Below are 22,323 nucleotides of genomic sequence, written 5' to 3' on the forward strand. Positions count from 1 at the left end.
AAGCATTCCAAACAAGTTAAGTAGCAGGTCTTCCAGCCCCACTAGGAGACATACCAGAAGAAAGCAAAGGAGGAATTAAAAAAAACCCAAAAACCTAGAGTAAAATTGCAATTCAAAATCACTTTAAAATATGGCACCAGACACATCAGAAAATGTTTGCTTCTCCTATTAAGAAAAAACAACTCATTTCATACTGAGTCTGGGTTGCAAATAGAAGTTGTCATAAAATCATTCTTAACAAATTAAGGAATAGAATTTCTCATGAATTCTACAGCAACGACTATGTGGTCGTAGAGGTGAACACTGAAAATTGTCATTTTAACTTCATCAGTTGGAAAAAATACACCAGGGAAGCCTTGGTTTACTGATGACATACAGCCAGGTAAAAAGCAAGTTAAATCACAGGATGCATTTCTACCAGGAAAAATCTCTATGGAGGCAAGTACTGACATTGTGCAAGGTAGCAAAGAGAAATTACTTCAGAATACCAAACAGAGCTCTGGAACCTAAGAAATGTCTTTCTGACTGTCACAGCAAAAGCCTGATGCTCTCTGCTCTTCCCTGTAGCCTCACGCTATCTCCTTGTGCTATGCTCAGCTCTGACTGCATTTTTGAAGTTCTATTTCACTCTTCAAACTCTATGTCCATTTCTTCTCTCCTAAACATGCTAAGTTGTTCACATTCACCCTAGACAGCTCCATCTGACCCAACTATTTTCTTTATAAAGGGATACAGAAAAGTAAAACAAATCCCACTTTTCACACCATACACATCAGGTGTAACAAAACAGGTTCCAGTGTGTGAAGAAAAGCAATCAGCTGGACTCCAAGCCATTTGTTTACAGTAAAGTTGAACAGTCCACATTCAACTGGCTGCTGGCAGGGCTGCTCCAGTAAATTAAATTATTCTCCTATGAATTTAAATAGTTTTCCACACACTGTAGATTTGTGGGTGCTTTTTATCAGTTTTTGCTTGCTTGTTTGCTAAGAGCAGGGGACAGGAGAGAGTACCTAGTTAAAACTCTCCCTTCTGTTCCAGTATATGTTTTTTTCAAGGTTGGAGTTCAACATACATATAAATTTGATGAAAAACAGCTTAGGTATAAGTAGAATTACTTGTGAATTTGGTAAGATGTGTGAATGGTTTCAAGAAAAAAAAAAAAAAAAAAAAGGAAAGCAGGGGCAGAGAGAGAGAGAGAGGGCAGATACATTCCTGTTGTGGTTTAACTAAACCCCAGCTCAGCACCACTTGGCTGTTCACTCACTCCTCCCCATCTGCAAGTGAGGGAAAGAACTGGAAACAAAACAGAACTCATGAGTTGAGATAAAAACTATTTACTGAGACAGAAAACAAAAATAGAAATGCAACAATAACAATAGCAGAAATGAAATTACTCACCACCTGCCAACTGACACACAGCACCAACATGCCAGCTGCCAGCAACACAATGTTGCACTCCCTGCTGACTGAAGCCCCACGACCCCGAAGCAGCAGCCCCCCTGGCTAACAGCTCTCAGCGTGATAGCCTTCCACATGGTGCCACACAGTATGGAACGACCCCTGGCCTAATTCAGGCCCCTGTCCTGGCTCCACACCCTGCCCAATGCCATCTTGGCAGTAGCTCTTCCCCACTGAGAGGCCCAGCTAAGCTCTGGGCAAACACCCATTGCTCAGCGACAACTAAACGTCAGTGAGTGATCAGCACCATCTAGGCCAAATCCAGCACAAATACTTTTAAAACTAGTTACTTAACTCTGCTCAGAATTGGTTTATTTTTTCCCCTAAGGATGAAAACAAAATGCTAACAAAATTTCAGTATAAGCCAAAATAATTTATTCTGGGTTCTGCCACTAAACACAGAAAAACAGATACGTGCACAATCCTAATCCGTATATCTATAATCTCCAAAAACCAAGTTCATATTTTAAAGCAGGATAACTAAAATAAATACCCACTGCAATGGGTATGTATCAACCTCACACAATGTCATGGCCTATTACCTTATTTAAAAAGTCAATAAAAGGCTTGATTTCAAGTAAACAAGTAGCATACTTAAAGTATACACAGTACAAGCACATTTACTCTTGATGTAAAATGTAGATATTATAAATCTGTATCTTTCTTGTGTATCACAGAAGGGTTGAACATACTATGAACTCCTGAAGAGAATTAAAAAAAAAAAAAAAAAACCAAAGTACCCTACAGTATTGCATGCATTTCAAATCACAGAATCACAGAATGGCTTGGGTTGGAAGGAGCCTTAAAATCCATCCAGTTCCAGCCCCCTGCTATGGAGTGGGGTTAGAACTGGATAGATCTATTTCCTCGTTTGAAGATCAGTAAAATCTTTGCTATATCCTATAACAACTTTACCTATTCTATCTTAATATTAAAAAAAAAAAAAAAAAAAAGTACCACTGCTGCAGATCACTGAAATTTTAAGGAAGAAAAGCCCATTTAGTTATAAGTCTGATCACACATGCAACACAGGCTATTCAATTTTTTGATCTTTACCTTCCATATATTTTATACTATTAAAAATGCTATTTTTAACACTTATATTCACACTCCATTGCTCAAACATTCTCAGTTCATCCCTTGAATTTCTTCATCGTCCACCTCCACACTTCTTTATTTTTCAACTTTGCCTTCTTTTGTCAAATCCACATACTCAGAATCCAAAAGGCAGACATCAAGTCCTTGTCTTCTTGGGTTTTTTTCTCCTTTGAAAGCTACTTAAAAATTCATCATGTGCCAAGCAGCTTTTCAGCATCATGAATGCACGCTTTTCTGAATCATCCACAAAAAAATCAAATATGAAAATTTAAGCAAGAAGAGGTGAGGGTTTTGTTTGTTTGTATGTTTTAAGGCAAATTTATATTAATTGCATCCCCAAATATCATGAGCATGCTACCTGCTGGTTATAAATATATACGCAGACAAATTAACAGCATGCATAGACGCAACTTTGCTTTTGCAACAATACAAATAGGTTACTCCCAATAGCTAGTTTAATGAAGATAGTCATTGAACCACACTTCTGTGATTCACATTTCAAGATTTACATTAAAACAGAATGCTTGATTAGACATTCAAGGAGGATAGCATGGACCAAAAAAAAAAATAAAATAAAAAGAGAAGAAAAAAAAAAGAACATATAGCCTACCAAATATGTTGGTGGAATGTCCTTTCCTGGCAATTGGTTTGAGCTCATTATGTCCCCATCCATATTGCCTATAGTTGTCCCAGGCATGCTTCATCATCTAAGAAAGGAAAAAAAGCAAAATTCAGTTACATTCTGAAGCTACTTTTTACAAATACAGTAATACAGTATTTTATTCCTTGTTTGAGACTTCATCTTCCTTATTCATTACACCATACTGATAATTATTTTGCCATTATTTCTACTTGCTAAAGAAATCAGATTGTATGTTGCGAGCGTTTTCTGAAAACAACATAAGTCTATTTGACTTGAGTTACAGGATGCTCTGCATTAGTTCACTTTCATTTCTTTGCCTAAAATATATACACAGACTTTAAGGAATTAGTAAAAACACTGCCTAACTCCTAAACTGCTATCCAAAAGAAAAAAATCTAACAATACCTGAAGCTTAAAAGGGATTTATTTACTTTGTCACAGCCTGATGCAACAGTATAATCCTGCAATGGTATCACGCTTTTTGTTTTTTTATTGGAAACACCTGCTTGACAGAGATATACTGTGGAACAGTCTCTACAATGACAAATGCCAAAAGCATTTATCTTTAGGAAGCATAACAAATGATGCAGTAGACAATTCATTTACAGCTTAAGGTTCCTGAGATTCCTGTTTCCATGAGATTTTAATAGAGGTTTCCATTACTAAAAAAAAACAATCACCAAAATCTAGTGGTCCACAGCATAGTGGATAAGTCACAGCCTGAAACAGCGACCAAGCACCTGGTGGGAAGGCAGGGCCAACCCAGGGGAGCTCAGGTGCACTGTACACACCTGAGTGACTAGAAGGGGTGGAGCCAGGATCCATCCCTTCCCAGACCTCATTTAAGGGTCGGCAGTGGATGCAGGGGCACCTCTTGCTGGAAATCCCTGCCTATCTGAGACCTTCTAAAAGTAAGCAGCTTTTTTTCCCCTCTGTATCTGTGGTTGCTGTATTTGAGCTTGTTCTCATTTGCAGCCACCAAAGACTCTGCCACCCTGCTATTATTATCCCATTATAGCATTATACACAGGTATTAGTTGCATATATCATTTGCTAAGCACTAAATTATTTGTTTGCATACAGCTGAAATTCTGCAGCCACAAAACTGTAGAACTAAAAGTACAGAACTGAAGTATAATCATATTAGTTACTTAAATCATAGAATGGCTTGGGTTGGAAGGGACCTCAAGGATCATCAATCTCCAACCCCCCGACACAGGCAGGGCCACTGATCTCCAGATGCCCAGGGCTCCATCCAACCTAGTCTTGAATGTCTCCAGGGACGGAGCATCCACAACCTCTCTGGGCAGCCCGTTCCAGCACCTCACCACTCTCTCTATGAAGAATTTCCCCTGACATTCAATCTAAATTGTTCCTCCTTGAGCTTAAAACCATTCCCCCTTGTCCTAATGCTATCTACCCTTGTAAAAAGTTGATTTCCCCTCCTGTTTATGATCCCCTTTTAAATACTGGAAGGCTGCAATGAGGTTTCCTTGTAGCTTTCTCTTCTCCTGTCTTCGTAGGGGAGGTGCTCCAGCCCTCTGACCATCTTTGTGGCCCTCCTCTGGACCCTCTCCAACAGCTCCATAAACAGATCAGAGCAGGTAACAGGAAGAAACCTGATTCTTAAAAATCACTTCCCCAGACAGAAGGAAGTTAAGAACAAACTAATTCTGAAGAAGACTCCTGAATTAACAGTCATGCAGTTGTATCCCCAGTGCTATACGTATTTTGTTTTTCTATTATGACTTTTAAAAGTGGTATTAAAATTCTGTTAAAATAAATAAAAGCCCCCAGAAAATGTACAGAAATTAAATAATAATTTCCACAAGTTTGAGAAATGCTCAAAGGAGAAAAAAACAACAACTATGCTAATGCAACTTAAAGACCTGCACTAACCCTTTAATAAGCTGATTGTATTGTAGCAAGTAATTGCATGATCTACAAGAATGTAGCATTCTTATTTTAATCCTTCACCCTGCCCAGAGAAAACTTTAAGGAACAAGCAGATGTAGGTTCATAAGCACTATCCTCACATAAGGTAAACAGCAGCTCCTTTCTCTCACTGAGTTCAGGACTCACTGGAAGTCAGCATCCAGTAAACACAAGTCTTTCAATCTGCATCCAAGCTGCTCACTGATAGATGCAAAGCACAATTCACTGTCTCTCTACAACTATCATGAGAACCCCATCCAACCCACAGAGCCATAATTTGTGTGAATGTCAACTGAGACAAGAGATGCTTGGAGGGAGTCAACTTATGCCCAACTTATGATAACCTGGAACACAGCAGAGATATACAAGCAGGACATGAACTTGTAAGAAAAAGAGAACACTAGTATTATGCTAAAAGAGGAGAAAAGAGACATTTCCTTAGCACTGACACATTCCTTAGTGTTTAACAAGCACAGGTCTCTATAATCGACCAATTAGTAGCTACTCAAACATAAAGATGGCTCAGGTAAAGAGAACCTCTGCTAGCATAAGAAAACCGCAGAATCACTAAATACAGTAAAAAGCTGATCAGAGATAGCATAGCTCTGAGAACTCCTACCAATATTATCCAGAAACAATCTTTTTTTTTTTTTTTTTTTTTTTTTTTTAATTAACTTACGGTGATAGAATCAAGAATCACAGCTTCACTCAGGCTGGAAGGGACATCAGAATCTCTTCATTCCAACCTCTGGAATAAAGCAAGGTCACTTACGAGATCAGACAGGGCTACTTAAGGATGAGACAGGACAGTCAAGGTCTTCCTGAATTATTGTGCATAAAATCACAAGACAGTCCTGAAAACACTACTTTGAAAAAAAAACAGACTTGTATTTTTAGAAAGCACCAGAATGTAGAGCTAAAGAGTTACCACTCTGACAGTGACATGGCAGTTCTAACCAACCTTCCACAAAAGGGGAAATGAGCTTCTAAGACCTTAGAATGCATCAATGGCATTTTTCACAATGGAGAATCAAATGACTACTGATATTTTAGCTCTGTAAAAGTCTCAGACAAATTGCAGACAAATATCAGTATAGAAAACAAATTGGCTAAGCTCAAAAGAAAGAGCAATACATTGTTTACTTGCAGCAGAATGTTAATCAGGGAATATTTCACCGTTCCAATTTGCTATGCCTACTGGGAAACTGAGGAGAAGGTGCAATTTTGTTAAAAAAAAATTATAAGCAGATCTCAGGAAACTATACACACTGCCTAGAGTTAAAGTATACACCAGTACCAGTTTCAAAAATCTTTAAGTTTCTGAGATACCTGAATGTCACCTTAGGAGATATTGTAAGATAGACCTCTTAAAGGAACTAATCTCACCATATTAATCAATTAATGGAAAAGTAACCTAAGTAGATAGAGAAGCATTGTCAAACATGAGAGACTAAGACATAATTGACTGTACTGGCTAACATTCTGAGAAAGGAAATTATATTTTGAAGAGAATAAGCTACATGCATAAACATGAGCAGGTGTTTGCCATGTTTCCTCTGCCTCTCCCAAACAGGAAAGAAAGGAAATGGAATTATAATTCTCCGAGGATCTTTTTATTATTTTCACATTAGCAGATCAACTGATTTGTTTCAGACGAACGCTGCAAATTATTCTGGTACACAAGGTGATATCCTTGTCTACCACTGAGCCAAGACTTCAGCATATCACGTGAGCGGACAACTGCATATGTGAGAAATCCCACAGCTCCTGTACACAGTATTGAGTTCTGTAAGTATGATATACCAAGAGATCTGGTAACAAAATGAGATTTCTGTTGCTGTTGGATGCAGTAACAGGATACACACCTATGTAACTGGGAACAGAAGTTTGTGAGATGGGAAAAGACATGCCTCTGACAGCTAGAACCCTAGCAGAGGATATAGTTCCTTTGGCTCAGGAACTATAAGGAACACACCTACAGTAAGTCCTTGGCATTTGATGGTATATAATATGAAGATCTCACCACGTGGCCACCAGAGAATGAATGTTTTTACTGATGGAACTCTCACTAGTTCCATTAATTCCAGATGACCGATTCTGCTTTTGACACAAAACAAATCCTATTGGAATAGGTTCATTACATACCAGTCTCAAAAATATTTATCACAGGATGCATCCAAAAATACTAGTCAGCAAGGCAATGTTGTGTGTACAGCATGATAATTCTACAAAAAAAAGATTAATTTGGACTCTGCTGCCAGAATGGCAAAAAGCAGGATCTGTCTCAAATGAAACTGCTTTTGTACATACAAAATTCTTAGATCCTTTTACTTACTTTACAGTGTGTGTGCCTGGTTCATTGGGTCTTATCCACTGCGCTTGCTAAGAAATTGGTATTTCATAAAGGCAGAGTTGTAATGATGTCCTTTAACAAAATCATATTTTCAACAATAAAGGGATATTACAGTAATGGAAAGGACTTTTGTTGAGTAGTCTCATCACTACAGCAGCACAATGAAGCAGTCTGGCTTGAGCTAATATTTCTAAAGGCCTCTTTCCAGTCCCTCAAAAAGGGTAGAAATTTAACTTAAAAAACTAAATCAGAGTCCTACGAAATAAGCAAATAAAACAATTTGTTGAGAACTGCTGTGACTAGAAAGGAATGATCTTTTCATTGTATTGACACTCAGATGTTTGAAGATAATTAGAAAAATTATTATTTTATTCTTCTGGAAACGACAAATCTCTACCTAAATATAAATTAATTAAAGTATCCATTTAAACCTCTGCCATGCACATCTGAACACCCAAAAAATTTGTTTGGAACATGCTTTAACACACAGAAAACTGTGTCCTCTTCACTTTCTGAAATATTTAGCAACAGATCCATGATTATATCAAAACAAAAATGTCAATCACATTAATGCAAAATGGGGAACTTGACTGTTTACATAAAAGACCTGAAGCCTAAGACACCTGATGGAACTAAGGGCACAATACTTCAGTTTGGTAAGAACTGAAACAGTAGAGGTCAACGGCATAAACCTGGAAGGATTACAGCAGTGAACTGACTCTCAAATTTCTGTAAGAAAGCCGAAAGTATTTTGATTCTTTTTTTTCAACCTAGTGAATCTGTATTTTTGATATCTGTTCTATGTTTTTATTGTTTTAAGTGAAACTGGTAGAGTCATGGATTTAACTAGTCCTGTGTTCTGAAAACTCACAGATTATCTTTGTAGCAGAACTGCACACCAACCACTAGAAAGCAGTACTTACACTCTCGCCTTTTCTGACAATTTAATCATCTTCATCGGCTTATTCTTATAGTTTCAGCAGTTTTACTACACTTTTGAAACTGAGAGACTAGAACTACACTAAGAATGCAAGATGCTAGGTTTGCTACACTAGCAAATGGACTTTGTCTATTTTGTCTTCCCTTCCTGAAATGCTAGATGTTTCCATTTATTTATTTATTTATTTTCTCTGGTATTAAGCACTATGAGTGACCTTCCCATAGAACAAGTTCTCATTCTCAGGTGTGAGTAAGTCACCTCATACCTTATCATAGTAAGTGTCAAGTTCTAATTTCATACTCTCCCAGTCCCAGTGGGGATCATTTTATCTTTGTATGAGAAATCATTCAGTTCCACTAGATTTTTCAGCAATTCTTCTGTCAGGCCTCTGTTTTCTACTTTGAATCTCCATGTTGACAAAGCTGCTTCCTGCAGTCAAACAGTTTCTCCAGGACAAAAGAGATACATCATCCTCAAACCCAAGACTACTTTATTTCAATAGCTGTTAGTAATGAACTTTGCCAAATGTTTTATTTGATGCATCGTGTATACAGCCATTAGGTCTCCTTCCTTTGTGTGTTATGATCGTCATTTAAAAAAAAAACACACCGGGAATCTTTGGTATCTGTGTTCAACTACTTTATTCCCTCTTCTAGTTTCTGTTAATCTGCACAGTTAATTCATCAAACATAGGACTCCGTAGTTCTTTCATCTTGTCTTGAATCCTTTTAAAAAAACTCTGTCTTCTTAGTCACCTTCTAGTCCACTGGTAAAGCAGAAATAAAGAATAGACGCCAGCAATACAGATCAAGAATCCAAATCCCAGAACACACTAATTGTTCAAAGTGTCAGGTACTGAAGCAGCATACATATATGGTCTATGTGTTAGCTGAACACACCACAAGAGTTGGCTGATCAACTACTAGTAGTTTACAATGATATTTTACGAAGTCACTGATACACAGCAATTCAGAAACACTGCCTCAAAGTATTTATATCAAACAAATTCTTTACATTCTTTATGTTAAAGAACACATTGCCATATATTCTATGTTGCTCTGGGAAATAGAGAAAGGGCTACAAAAGAAATCCTGCAAAAATGACCAGTAGGTAGTACAATCTTTACAGTGTTTAAGAGGATACTGTTGCTTTCCAAACAGAGTTTCCTAGCTGCAAAATACTTTCTACTCTGTATCTTCTGAAACTTAATATCCAGTACTTTCCATCCAGCCAGAACTCATTATTTTTGATAGCAAAATCTTCATAGTACAGGGGAAAAAAAAGGAAGCACAAAATGCAAAATGTAAAAGACAGCAAGAAGTTCCATTAGATTTCAGAGAGACCTAACAGTTCTGGCAACAAGTAGTTTACCTGGGGTTTTCCTTATTTTCATTTGGCTGACTTTACCAGAGAAATGTAGTATTTATTTTCTTATTTTTCACTTTGCATTTAAAAATTTAAAATGCTGTGGATGTATTATAGTTCATTGTTGAAAAGTAGTTTGTGTCACAATGGCCTGAAAGAATATAATATTGTTTTCAAAGACCTTCTTGAATTTTTAACATTCTTCTAGCAATGCAAGTGTGCTAGGAAATTCTGAAATTGCTAAAAATCGAAGGAACTGATTTATTTTTTAAATACCTTTGAACACACATGCATTCTTCACATTAGCAGTGCGTTTTAAGTTACCAACCAAAGCAAGCTATCTAGGCCGTGCTGCTGTAATACTGCACCAGGCACACAGGTAAGAAGTTTTATTTTCCTTCTCCTGTCTGAGCAGAATAAATACAACAAATTGCAGGAGTTCTCATAAGCATAATTTTTAACAAGTTTAAAATTAGTTTTTTATACCATACAATTTCCCAGCACGCACAGACACAAATCTGTGAAAGGGACATTCCTAACTTGCCTGTACTGGCTGAAATACTGATCAAAGTGATAAAGTCATTGAAAATTAGTTTGCCAAAAGGCTATACTGTGTTTTGATGAAAATGAGTCCATCTTGACTTTATGTAGATGTTGTTCAGTAAAAATGAGATGACAATTATCAAAAAAGCACAGCGAAACTAGCTTAAAGCCAACACAGCTGCTTTCAATAGGTTGAATAACACTTGAGAATCCAGAACACTTCAGGAGTGCTGAAACAGAGCCACTTACTAAAACATACACACGGATATGCACTCACACACATGGAGGGAGTGCTACCTTAAATACTGAAAAAGGTAGGTATTTGTGGTATTTCGTTTTTATTGTGATCAAAGGCAGATGCAGCGAGCTATAAAATAAAGCACAAAAATGTTAACAAAATACAGAAAAATTACTAAAAACAGATGCCCTATCCAAGTGACAGTGAAAACAGAAATAATATATTGAAAGCAGAAAGAAAATTGCTTCAATTTGTTTTTAAATGCTGAAAGAAATTCCACAGTCACAGAGGACAGCCCATTTAGCTAGATCAGAAATAGTGCAGTCACAAAAATAAATGAGATTAGCATGGAAATTGTGAACAGTTAACTATGAAAAGAGGAGTTATGCAGTATAAAAAGACCTCCACATGATTAAATACTTTTTCTTCTGCATAGCTCTTTTCTCAATAAGTACACAAAACAGAATTCAGATATAGGACTGTCCTTTTTTAAACCCGATTTCTTAAGAGAATAAAACTTAGGCAATCATGCCGTCTATACTTCTGTCATTTGTCACATTTGAGCTACCCTTTGAATCCATTGTCTAACTCTAAACTTGATTTCAGAGTTGGAGGAATTGGCTATTTCAGACCTCTACTTTTTGTGAGAAACGAAAAGAAATCAACATCTCTGTAAGGAAGATGGACACAAATTATTACTCCAACTGAGAGAAAGGCAGTTAAAATCCATTCTTTTATTTCTTCAAAGGGGCAGCATTTAGCACACAGGTGGCTCCAAACCGAACACAGAATACACTGCAATTCATACAGTCAAATTAGAAGACAAGAGGAAGTTCACAGCAATGTATGCGTGAGATAGGAGCAGTGGGTGGTATAAGGCTATGGCAGTCAGAAAGCCATAGGAAACCATTAGTTTTGCTGCTTTTAAAGTTGTTACTTCTCAGCATTGTTAGGAGCTTTTTGAGCAGCATTCAAAGACCATGATGAAAGCACATTTTCATCACATATCTTCTAGTACACGCATAAAAATGTTTCCAAAATTTCTTCCACTAATATTATCTCCTCTCTTAAGTAAATATCTCTCCTCTAAAAGGCACCATATTAGAATTCACATTTTAAAATAAGATGCACTCAAAGAAGATTTGAGTGGATCTAGATCAACTTTATTTTCACTGGCAGACCTTCAGTTTCCCAACCAAAGTGTTGTTTCTGACTCACTTGATTCATCCAAACTCAGCAGTGATTTGTTCTGCAGGTGTCGTGTTTTAAAATGGACATCCAGAGATCAGAGGTGACACACTTGAAGATGGTTTGCAACAACTTTTGATTAAATGTCTTGCTCATCTTTTTGGAACAGAATCAAAATCTTGCTGTGTTAAAAACAACTTCTCAAATATCAATAAAACATCCCCTTTCAAGCCTGTGTCATGAAGCTTAGAAAGTTTTTAAAGTGCTCAAGAAGCAAGCATGCTGCAAAATCAGCATCTTCACAACTTTGAACAGTACTCAACCTTTTAAGGAATAAACAGTACAATTTGGACTGCCTTATTACATGATTGTGTATCACAATGAATACAGGACAAGTAGAACAAAAGCTCCAGAGGACTCTTAGACTCTGACAACATATCTTTGAAGCCTAGAATAAAATAACTATTTCACTCCATTTACTTAACTGCACATTTGTTACATACTGGTAAAGCTTCCTTGTAGCTAACAGGCTTAGACAACAGACTTCATAGAATGGCTGAGGTTGGCAGGGACCTCCGAAGGTCACCTAGTCCTGCTCAAGCAGGCTCACTGAGAGCAAAAAGCCCAGGCCCATATCTAGACTGCTCCAGAAGATTCCTACGGAGGAGACTCTAAAACTTCTGAGCAACCTTTGCAGGTGTTTCCTCAGGACAGAACTGCTTCCTGATGTTCAGAGGGAAGGACCTATGTGTTTTAGTTTGTGTCCACTGTCTCTTTTTTTCTGTGGTGGCACAGGGCATCACAGAAAAAAGTCTGGTTCTGTTCCTCTCTTCAGGTATTTTTAAATGTTATTCCAATGCTCCCACCCCATTCCACCCCTTCAGCCTTCTCTAGGCTAAGAAGACCCAGTTCTCTCAACATTCCCTCTTGTGAGAGGTAGTCCAGTCTGATAATCATCTTCAGGGCCCACCACTGACTGGGTTCTCCCCAGTATAAGGTTGTTCCCCACCAACACAGGGCTTTGCACTTTCTTTTGAACTTCAAAAAGGTTTCTATCAGCCAGTTTCTCCAGCCTCTGGATAGAACACAAGTCCAGGTCACTCATAATGGCAGCACAGCCAACCCTCTGATGTTTCAGCCACTCCTCCCATTTGCGACAGCAGCAGACTTGTCCTATAAACCTAATCATTAATGAAGATTTTGAACAGGACTGGGCCCAGCCAACTCCCTCCTCACTCATGAGTCCATGTTATGACATTTGGGCTTACAGACTTATGTATGTCCAGATTCTTTAAGTATTCCCTGACCTGATCCTGTTCCATTGAGGAAGTGTCTTCCTTGCTCCAGTCTTTCTCTATGACCTTCTGGGCCTAGGATTCCTGATGACCAGCCTTACTAGTAAGAAAGACAAAGAAGACATTCAGTTTCTCAGTCCTTTCCATCTTTTATATGGAACCAGGTTTCCATCTCATTTAGCAACAGACCCATATTTTCCTTAGTCCTCCATTTGTTGTCTGCACACTTAGAGAAGCCCTTCTAGTCATCTTTGACACCTCTTGTCCAATTCCATTTGGGCTTTCACTTTCCTAATCTCATCTTTACATCTTCAGGCAGTGTCACTGTATTCATTCCAAATTACTTGCTTTTGCTTCCACCTTCTGTATGCTTTCTTCCTGTGATCAAGTTTAGCCAGGAACATCTTGTGCTTCCAAGCAAGTTTCCTGGCATTTTCGCTGGACTTCCTATTTGTTAGGATAGACCCATCTTTACCTTGGAGGAGGTGATCCTTGAATACTAGCCAGCTTTCTTGGGCTCCACTTCTCTCTACGGTTATATGCCACAGGACTCCAGTAATTATACCTTTGAAAAGGCCAGAGCCTGCTCTCCTGAAGTCAATCACTGTGATTTTGCTTCTCCCGTGCTTCCTCCCTTCAAGATTCTAAACTCCACTATCTCACAGTCACTGAAGTCAAGGCTGCCATTGACAGGCCCCTCTTTGTTGGTATGAGATCTAGCAGAACATCTTTCCTCACTGGCTCCCCTATCACTTCGGTGACATTGTAGAATCATAGAATGGCCTGGGTTGATCATCGAGTTTCAAGCCCACTGCTATATGCAGGGTTGCCAATCACCAGACCAGGCTGCCCAGAGCCACATCCAGCCTGGCCTTGAATGCATCCAGGGATGGGGCATCCACAACCTCCTTGGGCAACCTGCTCCAGTGCTTCATCACCCTCTGAGTGAAAAACTCCTCCTCATATCTAACCTAAACCTCCCCTGTCTCAGTTTAAAACCATACCCCCCCTTGTCCTATCACTATCCACCTGCGTAAACAGCCGTTCCCTCTCCTGTTTATATGTTCCCTTCAAGTATTGGAAGACCACAATGAGGTCTCCCCAGAGTCTTCTCATCTCCAAGCTAAACAAGCCCAGTTCCCTCAACCTTTCTTCATAGGATAGGTGCTCCAGCCCTCTGATCATCTTAGTGGTTCCCCCCGGGACTTGTTCCAAGAGCTCTGCGTCTTTCTTGTGCTGGGGGCCCCAGGCCTGGACGCAGTACTCCAGATGGGGCCCCACAAGAGCTGAGTAGAGGGGCACAATCACCTCCCTCCCCCTGCTGTCCACTCCTCTTTTAATGCAGCCCAGAACACAGTTGCCCTTCTGGGCTGCAAGCGCACACTGTTGGCTCATGTCTGGCTTCTTGTCTACCAGGACCCCCAAGTCCTTCTCCACAGGGCTGCTCTCAAGGTGTTCTTCGCCCAGTCTGTATAAATACTTGGGATTGCTCCAGCCCAAATGCAACACCTTGCATATGGCCTATATGTGAACCTCATTAGGTTCACATTGGCCCACTTCTCCACCATGCTAGGTCCCTCTGGATGGCTTCCATTCCTTCCAATGTATCAATTACACCTCTCAGCTTGGTGTAATCTGCAAACTTGCTGCAAGTGCACTCAATGCCATGGTTTATGTCATTGATGAAGACGCTGAAGAGCACCAGTCCCAAGACGGACCCTTGAGGGACAGCACTAGTGACCAGCCTCCACCCTGCCACAGAACCACTGATATCAAACAATGCATTCCAGGAACCACTTGGTTTGCTTATGTCCTCCTGTGTTGTCCATTCAGCAGGTCCTGAAACCTACGAAGAACCGCAAAAAGGAATGCCAGCCAGTAGAACTTAAAATGTTTCTACACAAATGCAGTTAGCATGGGAAATAAGCAAGAGGAACTGGAGTTTTCAGTCCAGTCTCACATCTGCAATATCACAGGCCTCAGTGAGACATGGCAGGATAGCTCACACAATTGGACTGCTGAGACAGATGGCTACAGGCTCTGAGAGTGATGAGAAGGGAGAGAGAGGTGGTGTAGCCCTCTACATTAGGAAGGACTTGACTGCATGGAGATTACTTACAGAGATGAACAGGCCAAGTTTCTCTGTTTAAGAGAAGTCAAGGAAAGGCAAACAAGGGGAGATACTGTGTTTGGAGTGTGCTGTAGATAACAGAATCATAGAATCATTAAGGTTGGAAAAGACCTTTAAGATCATCTACTCCAACCATCTACTTACAACCAATACTGCCCACTAAACCACATCCCTAAGTACCGTGTCAACCCTTTCTTTAAGCACCTCCAGAGACAATGACTCCACCACTTCTCTGTGCAACCTATTCCCATACCTAACCACCCTGAGAAGAAATTTTTCCTAATTCACAGCCTGAACATCCTCTGGCACAACTTGAGGCCATTCCCTCTTATCCTATCACTAGTTACCTAGGATGCCAACACCCACCTTTCTACAATCTCCTTACAGGGAGGTATAAAGAGTGGTAAGGTATTCCCTAAACCTCCTCTTCGCCGAACTAAACAATCCCAGTTCCCTCACATTTTCCTCATAAGACTTGTGCTCTAGACCCTTCATTAGCTTTGTTGCTCTTCTCTGGATGTGCTCCAGGGTCTCAATGTCTTTACTATAGTGAGAGACCCAAAACTGAACATAGTACTCAAGGTGCACCCTCACTGGAGCTGAATATGGGGGGACAATCACTTCCCCGGTCCTACTGGCTACACTATTTCTGATACAAGCAAGAATCCCTTTGGCCTTTTTGGGCATCTGGGCCTACTGCTGGCTCACACTCAGCCAAATGTTGATCAACATCCCGACTCTTTTCCTCTGTGCAGCTTTCCAGCCACTCCGCTCCACTGCAGCACTGCATGAGATTACTGTGACCAAAGTGCAGGACTCAACACTTGGTCTTGTTGAACTTCATCTCATTGGCCTCAGCCCATCAATCCAGCCTGTCTAGGTCTCTCTGTAGGGCCCTCCCACCCTCAGGCAGATTGACACTTCCCCCTTCAACCTGGTGCTGTCTGTGAACTTACTGAAAGTGCATACAATTCCCTCATCCAAATCATCAATAAAGATATCAAACAGGATGGGCCCCAGCACTGACCCCTGGGGAATACCACTCATGACCAGTCACCAGCAGGATTTAACTCCATTCACCACCACTTTCATGGCCCAGCATTACAGTCAGGTTTTTACCCACAAAAGAGTGTAAGTGTCCAAGTCATGGGCTGCCTACTTCTCCAGGAGAATACTGTGGGAGACAGTCAGACGCTTTGCTGAAGTCTAGGCAGACTACGTCAACAGCCTCTCTCTCATCCACCAGGTAGTTCACCTGGTCATAGAAGGAGATGAAGCTGGTAAGACAGGACATGCCTTTCATGAACCTGGCTGGTCCTGATCCCCACACACGTGAATGCGCTCAAGATGATCTATTCTATAACCTCTCCTGACACTCAAGTCAGGCTGACAGGCCTGTACATTCCTGGATCCTCCTTACGATCCTTCTTAAAGAAGAGTGTAACATCAGCAAGTCTCTAGTCATAGAATGGCTTAGGTTGGAGGGAACCTTAAAGATCATTCACTTTCAACCCTCTGCCATGGGCAGGGTTGCCAACCACTAGATCAGGCTGCCCAGGATCTCATCTAATCTGGCCTTGAACACAATCAGAGATGGTGCATCCACAACTTTCCTGGGAAACCTGTTTGAGTGCCTCGCCATCCTCTGAATAAAAAATTTCTTCCTAACATCTAACTTAAATCTGCATTCTTTTACTTTAAAGCCATTCCCCTTTGCCTTATCACTATCAGGCTGTGTAAAAAGTTGATCCCCTTCCTGCTTGTAAGCTACCTTCAAGTATGAGAAGGCTGCAGTGAGGTCTCCCCAGAGCCTTCTCCCCTCCAAGCTAAACACGCCCAACTCTCTCAATCTTCATTCATAGGATTCACAGGAGAGGTGCTCCAACTCTTCGATAATCTTCGTGGACCTCCTCTTGATCTGCTCCAACAGCTCTGCACCATTCCCATACTGGGGGTCACAGGCTTGGACACAGTGCTCCAGATGAGACCTCACAACAGCAGAGTAGATGGGGACAACCATTTCCTCCTGCTTGCTGGCCACCTCTCTTGATGCAGCTAACAATACTGTTGGCCTTCCAGGCTGCAAGTATACATTCTTGGCTCATTGGGACTCCCAAGTCCTTCTCGATAGGGCTGCTCTTAATGAGCTCTTCTCTCAGTCTGTACTCACATCTGGGATTGCCTCAACCCAAGAGCAACACCTCACATGTGGCTTTGTTAAATCTCATTAGATTCTCGTATGTTCACTTTTTCAGCCTGTTCAGATTCCTCTGGACGTCCCCGTCTTCTATTGTGTCAACTGCGGCACTCAGCTTGTTGTCTTTGCAAACTTGCTGAGGGTATGCTCAACCCCACTGTCTACATCACTGATAAGGATGTTGAAGAGCACTTGTCCCAAGATGGGCCCCTGCAGAACACCACTTGTGACCAGCCTACACCTGGACACAGAGCCATGGACACCACTCCTCTGGCTACGACTATCCAAACAATTATTCATCCAACTAACGGTCCAGTCTTCAAATTCATCTCTCTCCAATTTTGAGATAAGGATGTGGTGTGGGATCATGTCAAAGCCCTTGCACAAGTCCAGGTACATGACATCAGTTGCTCTTCCTTTGTCTACCAATACCATCGCTCCATTATAGAAGGCCATGAGATTGGTTAGGCACAATCTGCCCCTGGTGAAGCCCTGCTGGCTGTCTCAGAAATACAGATTACCGGTCTGATTTTCAGTTTTCCCTGTAGTCCTAGGTTTAATCTAACTGAACTCTAGGGTTTCTTTTAGTTCACTTCATCATCATTAGCCATGCTCAGTGCTTGGTCAAATTATGTTTTTTCTACCCATGAAATACATCAGTGGCAAACTCAGGATGTATTTAACTATAGTAAATTTCAGTTAAAATTACAGACAGGATTTGCTACCTGTAGGTTCAAATAATGATACAGTTCCACAGACATAAAGAATTGCTTATTACTTGTTAAGAATGTATTTTACATAGCCATCGTTAATATTCACAGCAAAACTCTACCTTGGGTGACCTACCCACCACATGCCACATACTCCAGCTTTGATAATTCCCTATTACTAGGACAGCTATATGACTGACATATTTATTTATATGAGCTTACAAAACTCAGTGAAACTCAGCGCTGTGGTCCCAGATGTTCTTTACATACAGAGTTCGTGTCCCTCTACCTCTGGTCTGAACCATTTCTGTCTGTAAAGCTGACTTGGGGGCATAAAAATAATCAGATTTGGGGGGATGTGAGAGGGAGAGAAAAAAATGGCCCATGGTGTTTCTGCCAGACTAGTTAAAAATACAGACTCAGAAAAATGCCTGATGTAAATAATAAGCTGACATTGCCCAGGCAAAATATTGCAATGGATCTCACAGGTGAAAAGGATAAGATTAGAATTGGTATTCTCTGTGGTGTAGGCTGCCATAGAATCAAAAGCTTATGCCAACATATTAGTTTGAATATTTTACAGATAAATGAGACAACCTACTTAAATAGACTCCTATTTTTAGGAGTTATTTAAAACTTAATTTGAAAAACAAATACTAACATGGCAAGTTACAAATTTTAGAAGTAGATCATTTTTCCCATCTTCCCATCTACTTTTTCAAATGTTTATCTTGTAACACAAAAACAGTCCATATGCTTTCAAGTGAACCTGACAAAGTCAAATACACTGTCCCAGTTCCATTTGTTAATGACAAACTTAGACCCCCATACTACCAAATTCAAGAAATCCCTAACATCATTTTTAAATTGTTATCCCAAGAAATATGAACACTGTAACATGGGGAAAAAAAAATGCAATAAAATGTCTTGATAAATAAAAAAATACTTGATTTATACTTTTGTCTAACTGTTAATTAAGAAGATCTGTAGTCCCATTTTTCTTATATTGTTTCATGTAACAACTGAATATTGTATAAATAACTGCTACCAGATACAAGTTATCCTGTATTTACCTCTTTAATTTTGTTCCTCTTCTCTCGAATATCCGGGTCTGCTGGTTCTCCACTGTTTATTCCAACAAGATTTGGTAAAGGAACAGGAGGCAGCGGCTTGCTGTCTTTCTTTTTCAATTCTTGTACTACTTTGTTCTTTTCAGTCTGAATCTCAGCTTGAATCTCATCACGCGATTTCTTCAATTTCTCCTTTGCCTCTTCCAGGGCCTTTTCATGATCAGCTCGGATCTTAATTCTCAGACGTTCCTCTTCTTCTCTAGAGACACAAATGCTAGTCAGCAACTCTTTACTAAAAAATACATTGGTTACAAACAAATTGCAGCTTCAAAGCAGAAGCCATATTTCAAGTTGGTTTACTCTAGTAATTCTCATGATTCTGACAAGTTTCTACACTATTTTTGCAACAAACCTCAGAAGATAAGAAGTACGTATTATATTGCATTGTAAGAAAACAGTTTTCTGGATTACACCTTTGCTCATCTACTCAAGAATTTAGAAAATGAAAAGGCCTACATTCCATACCTCAGTTACAGGATGTGTGCATAAGTGCATCTAACAGTCAATTGGTCTCAAAAATATAAATAATCAAAGGGGTTCTTCCTCACCTTCTGCACAACAAGTACATCATTTGTCAAGATCTGAAGTAATGGCTACAGAAAACTACAGTAACTCTCTTTATGAGCAATGAGGTTGCAGCATTAGTTGCAAAACCCAACACATTATATTTTGCTTTGAATTCAATACTTTTCATTTCAAACAGTATGGTCTATAAGCATCACAAGTTAAAGGTAGAGAATTATAAAGCAATTTAAGAATGTACAGCCTTCTAATAAAGTACGACTTGAAAATCACCGTTGCCAAAACCAACAACAACTTGCTCCAAACACAATCTTCCATTGCGATCTTTAATGAACAACAGAAGTTGAGTTTCAGACACAAAAAAGATTACTGTCTTAAAGTCGGAGTTGAGAGGTCATTCTAACAACAAATGAAAAATGGCCTAAAAATTCATCAGGGCATTAGAAAAATACACATTAGATTCAGTATAACACAATCGTTTTACACTTAAAAGGATACAGAGTTCAACAACTATGCAAGACAAGACAGTTGTGAGGACTAAAACAATATACTCTCTTCCTTCTGCCTCCCTGGACAAAAATGCTTCTTCCTCAAAAAAGATTAAGGAGGAAGACAGTGAAAAATAAAAAGCAAAGAAGGCATGCAGCATACCAAGTCAGAGATACGAAGCTTGGCCTAAGAGCTTTTAGAAGTTGTCCTAAATCGCATTTTTTCCAATTCATTGAAAAAGTATTGCCTCCAGCAAAAGGGGGCAAACACCATCTGACACATGACAATCAAAAGCCAATCCAAAATTTAGAGACAACACAAACACTAGGTGAACAATTGTTAATTATATACTTACAAAGAAAAGGCTTTTTTTTTCCTACAAAGCTTATTAAAAATATTTGGTATTTACTATAAACCAGTAACATTCCAGAGATTCAATCAAACTAAGTATCAGATTGAGGTGCTGTGCTATAATATTTATGTTGGAATATTTAGGGATATGGACAGACCTTACCGAGTTTTCAAAGTATACCAGAACAGTTTTTATTAGCTTCATACATCAAGACTATGTTCTGTTGATTACAAAACACTGCTTCTCTACATCTTCACACAGAAAAAAGTCAAAGAATAAAGCCAATGTTATGTTTTATACAAGGGCTGCTCTGAAAGTGATGTCTCCTATTTTATTATGTTGGCCCACAACATCAGAGGCAGATGGTGGCGGCATGGTAGTAGAGCCTGAACCTTCCCATCAATACTCCATTGCATTTTGTTGTTGTGTAGCAGACAGACAGTAACAGAGGGGCAGTCTGACAAAATGGGAGCTGACATGGAAGTGTGTATGAAGCAAAGGTGTGGAACTGAACTCCATGTGGAAAAATGGCACCCAATGACATCCACTGATGCTTACTAAATTTTATGGAGACCAAATAGTCGATGTGAGCACAGTGATGTAGTGGGTGCTGCATTTCAGCAGTGGAGACAGCAATGTCTTTCAGATCAGTTATCCTCAGGGCACTTTATGCCCTGACCTGGAAGCGTGGGATGCTACGCAGAATACACCCCCGGTGATTCAGGTGAAGACAGTTAGAGAGCTCCTCCATCTGGACTGTCACAAGTCCATGGGACTGGACAGGCTCCACCCAAGGGTGCTGAGGGAGCTGGCAGGGGTGATTGCTGAGCTGCTCTCAGTCATCTATCAGTGCTCCTGGTTATCTGCAGAGGTCCCAGAGGACTGGAGGCTTGCTGATGTGACTCCCATCTACAAGAAGGGAAGTAAAGAGGATCCAAGGAACTACAGGCCTGTCAGCCTGACCTTGGTACCAGGGAAAGTTATGGAGCAAATCATCTTGGGTGAGAACACATGGCATGTACCTGGCATCGAGGAGATCAGGCCCAGCCAGCACAGGTTCATAAAAGGCTGGTGTATGGGAACTGTTGAATCATGGCCTGAACCTCTGATTGGCCACCTGAGGCGAGCGCTGAGTCAGCTGGGGGAGCACAGGTGGAGGCAATTCCACCAGTGTGACCCGAAGGGGTGGAGCCAGGCTCCACCTCTCCTAAACCCCATTTAAGGGCTGACTCCCACTGAGGAAGGATCTCTCTGGAGATCACTCCTCTTGGAGCTTTCTTGGTGAGCCCAGGACATGGGTAAGCTTCCTATTTGTCTCTGATTATTCCTTTCCAAACACAATAGTTCCTTATATCTGTATGCTTATTTGCTCTACAGCAGGTCATGCTTGACAAATCTCATCTTCTTCTACGAGTAGATGACCAGACTGGTAGACAAGGGGAAAGCTGTTGACGTAATCTACTTAGACTTCAGCAAAGCCTTTGACATGGTCTCTCACAGTATCTTCCTGGGGAAACTGGCTGCCTGTGGCCTGGACAGGTACACCCTCCTTTGGGTAGGGAATGTGCTAGAGGGCCATGCCCAAAGGGTAGTGGTTACTGGAGTTATGTCCAGCTGACAACCCGTTTCAAGTGGTGCCCTCTAGGGGTCGGTACTGGGGCCCATCTTGTTTAATCTTTATTCATGACCTAGATGAAGGGATTGAGTGTACTGTCAGTAAGTTTGCAGGTGACACC

General features: G+C 40.2%; 1 protein-coding gene across 3 annotated transcripts in view; it reads right to left on the reverse strand.

Moving 5' to 3' along the window:
- The window catches only part of MAN1A2 (mannosidase alpha class 1A member 2), a 136,763-nt gene that overhangs the window by 79,605 nt on the left and 34,835 nt on the right, over positions 1–22,323 (reverse strand). For 2 of the 3 annotated variants that reach the window (XM_416490.8, XM_040648426.2), the window contains 2 exons: positions 19,168–19,423; positions 3,167–3,263 (listed from right to left, as the gene is read on the reverse strand). In XM_416490.8, the coding sequence (XP_416490.3) occupies positions 3,167–3,263; positions 19,168–19,423 (353 nt within the window). Of the gene's footprint in view, positions 1–3,166; positions 3,264–3,604; positions 13,900–19,167; positions 19,424–22,323 lie in introns of those variants that run through there. The other variant, XM_046902796.1, reaches the window with a different exon arrangement.

The sequence above is a fragment of the Gallus gallus genome, chromosome 1, assembly GCF_016699485.2.
Source record: "Gallus gallus isolate bGalGal1 chromosome 1, bGalGal1.mat.broiler.GRCg7b, whole genome shotgun sequence".
Classification (NCBI taxonomy): Eukaryota; Metazoa; Chordata; class Aves; order Galliformes; family Phasianidae; genus Gallus; species Gallus gallus.